At 32.2% G+C, this 4099-nt stretch overlaps 1 protein-coding gene across 1 annotated transcript in view; it reads left to right on the top strand.

Annotated features, from left to right (window-relative positions):
- LOC106475857 (eIF-2-alpha kinase activator GCN1-like) overlaps positions 1-4099 on the top strand; it is a 25688-nt gene that overhangs the window by 5500 nt on the left and 16089 nt on the right. Inside the window, exons 4-7 of the mRNA XM_022379872.1 lie at positions 1295-1438; positions 2108-2205; positions 2933-3008; positions 3528-3680. Of these exons, the coding sequence (XP_022235580.1) occupies positions 1295-1438; positions 2108-2205; positions 2933-3008; positions 3528-3680 (471 nt within the window). The remainder of the gene's footprint in view (positions 1-1294; positions 1439-2107; positions 2206-2932; positions 3009-3527; positions 3681-4099) is intronic.

Here is a 4099-nt window from a genome sequence, read left to right as displayed (position 1 = left end):
AACAAGATTGACGGCTATAAAAATTGTGCTTTGTCTGAGTAATGACAATTTGATAGTGAGTAATTTACATTAAACTTTGTACTTATTGGAGGGGTGGTGAATAAATTATAGAAGAGAGGATGCCTAGAGAAAAAATGTCACATTTCTCATACTTGGAGAAATTCAGGATTTTTGTAATATTGCCTTATAAAATTAAGAACTTAAAACATATATAATATTAAATATGGATTATTAGCTATGATTTTATGCTATACTAATTGGTAAAACATAAATAAAAGTAGTTTAATAACATTTTGAATTTAACTCACTAACACCTTATGACATGCGCAGTAAAGGATACCCGTGCAGAGAGTGTTAATGAGTTGAATGACACTTAGAGTTTTATATAATATCACTTAGTAACAGAAGCTTTATTCAGGTGTCTACAATAAAAACATATTTAAAATATACACAAGTACTTTACCAATCACTGGACTTTACAAATAATTTAGAATCAAGTTAGCATTCAGCTGTTGTTTGTTTTTGTTTTCAGAGTTTATGGGTTCTTCATAAAACTGCTTCTTTCTTGGTAATTATTATAGACTAGTAGAGACCTGTCAGACATTTGTGGCTAAATTAGTATCTTTATTCCAACAATACTTCTTTAAATATAGGGTTTCTAGAGTAAAACAAAAGAATTCTAAATCACACACACACACTGAAATCTATAAGTCCACTTATCTTAATCCTAACATTAATTGATCCATTATTAAGTAAGGCCCATATTCAATAGAGAGATAAATTAATACTGTAACTTGTGTACGTTTTTTGCTGTATTTCAGTTTGGGCTAAACCTTACCGCACTTAATACTATCAATATATAACCTTCTAATATTATTGTACAACCTAATGTTAGACCTTTTTAAAAAATTTGGTAAGCTTGTAATATGTTATACAAAATGTCTAATAATATATATATATATACGTTCTTTCTGCCGTAACTCGACAATTTAACAAAGATACTTCAAATTGCGAAAAAGGTGCAATTTTGTGTACATTTTAGTCAAAATATAGCTTTAATTTACGATCAAATGTAGACTACTTACTTCTAATTGACAGGAAGCCAAACTATTTAAATTACATAATAAATTGCTATCACATCATTGCGTGACCGAGAGACAGACAGATACATACTGTGTTTTATAGTATTAGATAAGGAAACTAGTTTTATATAGACTAACATAAATTACTAACGTGATTTACATTTAAGAATATTTTTTTTATGTTAAACAAGGTTATCCTTTTTTGTCTGCAGGGTCAGGTGGTAAGCTTACAGTAGCAGCTCAGAGACTCGGAGTGTTAGGAGGCATAGGAGCACTCAGCCACCACACAGTGTCGGGAAGTCAGTCTCTTAGTGAAACAGCTGCTGAGCTCTTTATAGGTGTACTCAAACAAGAGGGTAAGATGATAGTTGTTTATAAACGTAAAATCCTACGTTGGACGAGTGCAGTTAGCCCATTCTGTAGGATTTTGCTAAAACAACAATAATAACAGTAATTACAATTGTTTACTTACTGATTTTACTTTTATGAAGTGAGAAAACCTTACTAACTTTATTGTTTACGAAGTGAGAGAACCTTGCTAACTTTATTGTTTATGAAGTGAGAGAACCTTGCTAGCTTTATTGTTTATGAAGTGAGAGAACCTTGCTAACTTTATTGTTTATGAAGTGAGAGAACTTTGCTAACTTTATTGTTTATGAAGTGAGAGAACTTTGCTAACTTTATTGTTTATGACGTGAGAGAATCTTGCTAACTTTATTGTTTATGAAGTGAGAGAACCTTATTAGCTTTATTGTTTATGAAGTGAGAGAACCTTATTAGCTTTATTGTTTATGAAGTGAGAGAACTTTGCTAACTTTATTGTTTATGAAGTAAGAGAACCTTACTAACTTTAGTTTTTATGAAGTGAGAGAACCTTATTAGCTTTATTGTTTACACAATAAGAGGTTCTTGCTAGCTTTGTTTAATTTTTATTTTATATATTTAATAAGGTGTCAGTCTGTCTCAAAGTTGCTTTGAAATTAAGTTAGTGATTTCTTGAAATCTTTACTTAATTTGTTGAACAGTACATGAAAGAACATTGGTACATGCACTCAAGATGCTAGCCCTCTGGTGTGCAAAGTTTACTACTCAAGTCCCTTCCAGTCTTGTGGAATGGTTCAAGGTGAGTATTTTTTTTATGTGAATTTAAATCAAATGAAACTTGTTTAAATGTATGTAACGTACCTGGCACTGTGGGTCACAATAATTTGAATATAAATGTAGAGATAAAACCACTGGTTTATGAAGAAGTTATCTAGACCATAAACTTCAGATGCACTTTTTTTTATCTTACGATAATTTTTATAGTGTCATAAACACAGTTAACTATAGTTGTTTTTAGTTTCAACTCTTGTAAGTCTACTACCGTTGTTGCTTCAACTAATTTTCTGTCTGTTATCCCTTGTCAGGAAATTATAGTTTCAATAGTTGGGGATGGAAAACACATTCTGGTAAATAGCTTCCATACTTATGACCTGGTAGTTACGGAGCTCGACTCACAGTCTGAGGGTTGTGGGTTCAAATTCTCGTCACCAAACATGCTCACCCTTTCAGCCGTGGTGGTGTTATAACGTGATGATCAGAGTAGTCCAAGAGCTGGTGGTGGGTGGTGTTGACTAGCTGCCTTCATTACTAAATTATGGATGGCTAGTGCAGATAGCCCTCGTGTAGCTTTGCATGAAATTCAGAAACAAACAAACCGTATTTATTTTGCATATTTCAACAAAAAAATTACAGGAATATAATACCTTGTTATGTTGTATCAATAATAATTTTTAGCTATTAATATACACAGTTTGAGTGGTAAGTCATTTCAAGAGATTTATTACAGTTTTTTTGTTTTCTAATAGACAGGTTTAGGCCTGAAAACTACGTCCTTGGCTGTACGAGTTGCTTACATAAAGTGCATGAATGCCGCATTTCATGGTATGAAATTTTCATTTTCCAGTTTTACCAGTATCTTAAATATTATGGTCTCTACCAAATTTGTAGATTTTTTTTCATTTTCTGGTTTTACCAGTATCTTAAATATTATGGTCTCTACCAAATTTTTCGAATTCTTTTCATTTTCCTGTTTTACTAGTATCTTAAATATTATGGTCTCTACCAAATTTTTAGAATTTCTTTTGACTACTGTAAGTCTAATGAACGATGTGTTAAATAAAGATGGTGAACTTTTAAGAAGCTCTAATTCAGGTTTACTTTGTTTTACAAAATTACTTACATTTAACGAATCTTTAATTAGATTTAAAGAAGATTTAACCTGGTGATGTGACGGTGAGGAACGAGTTACAATGTGAAATTGGTTTTCTAGTGTACTGTACTGAAGAAGACAACTGATGTGTGACATACTTGGTTTACATTAAAATAATTGTTTCTTTAATTATTCATCCTACATGTGTTACTTGTTAGTCGTTTTCACTTACTGTTGACTTGTTTATTAAGGAAACACACTGTTGCAAGCCTTGGACTTGAGCCCTATCCTTGTAAAGATTGTAGAGAAAGGCCAAGCTCAACCTTCTCAGATACCCGTCGTCACGGAATCTTTGTCAGCAGCCTGTCTCCTGATGAAGCTTTACTCGGCAGATGTTCAAGCTGGTGAGCTCCCAAAAGAATTCCTAATGTTATGTCAATGTATCAATCAAGGAATTAATTAAATCTATTGATTCATGCAATAGCAGAACTGGAAAATTTAGCATATATCTAATTATACGAGCATGTCTTGTGTTTTTCCATGTGTGTGATAAAGTTTCAACTTCTCTAATAACTATAGGTGGTTTTTCTAGTATTAAAATTGAGTATTTGTAATCAAGCCCGGTGTTATATCTGGAAATACAATAATGCCATCTACAGGTTGTAATCAAGCCCGGTGTTATATCTGGAAATACAATAATGCCATCTACAGGTTGTAATCAAGCCCGGTGTTATATCTGGAAATACAATAATGCCATCTACAGGTTGTAATCAAGCCTGGTGTTATATCTGGAAATACAATAATGCTATCTACAGGTACAGGT

Source organism: Limulus polyphemus, unplaced genomic scaffold (assembly GCF_000517525.1).
Source record: "Limulus polyphemus unplaced genomic scaffold, Limulus_polyphemus-2.1.2 Scaffold9300, whole genome shotgun sequence".
NCBI classification, from domain to species: Eukaryota; Metazoa; Arthropoda; class Merostomata; order Xiphosura; family Limulidae; genus Limulus; species Limulus polyphemus.
Note: the sequence above shows the minus strand (reverse complement) of the source record. Positions and strands in the feature narration are given on the sequence as shown.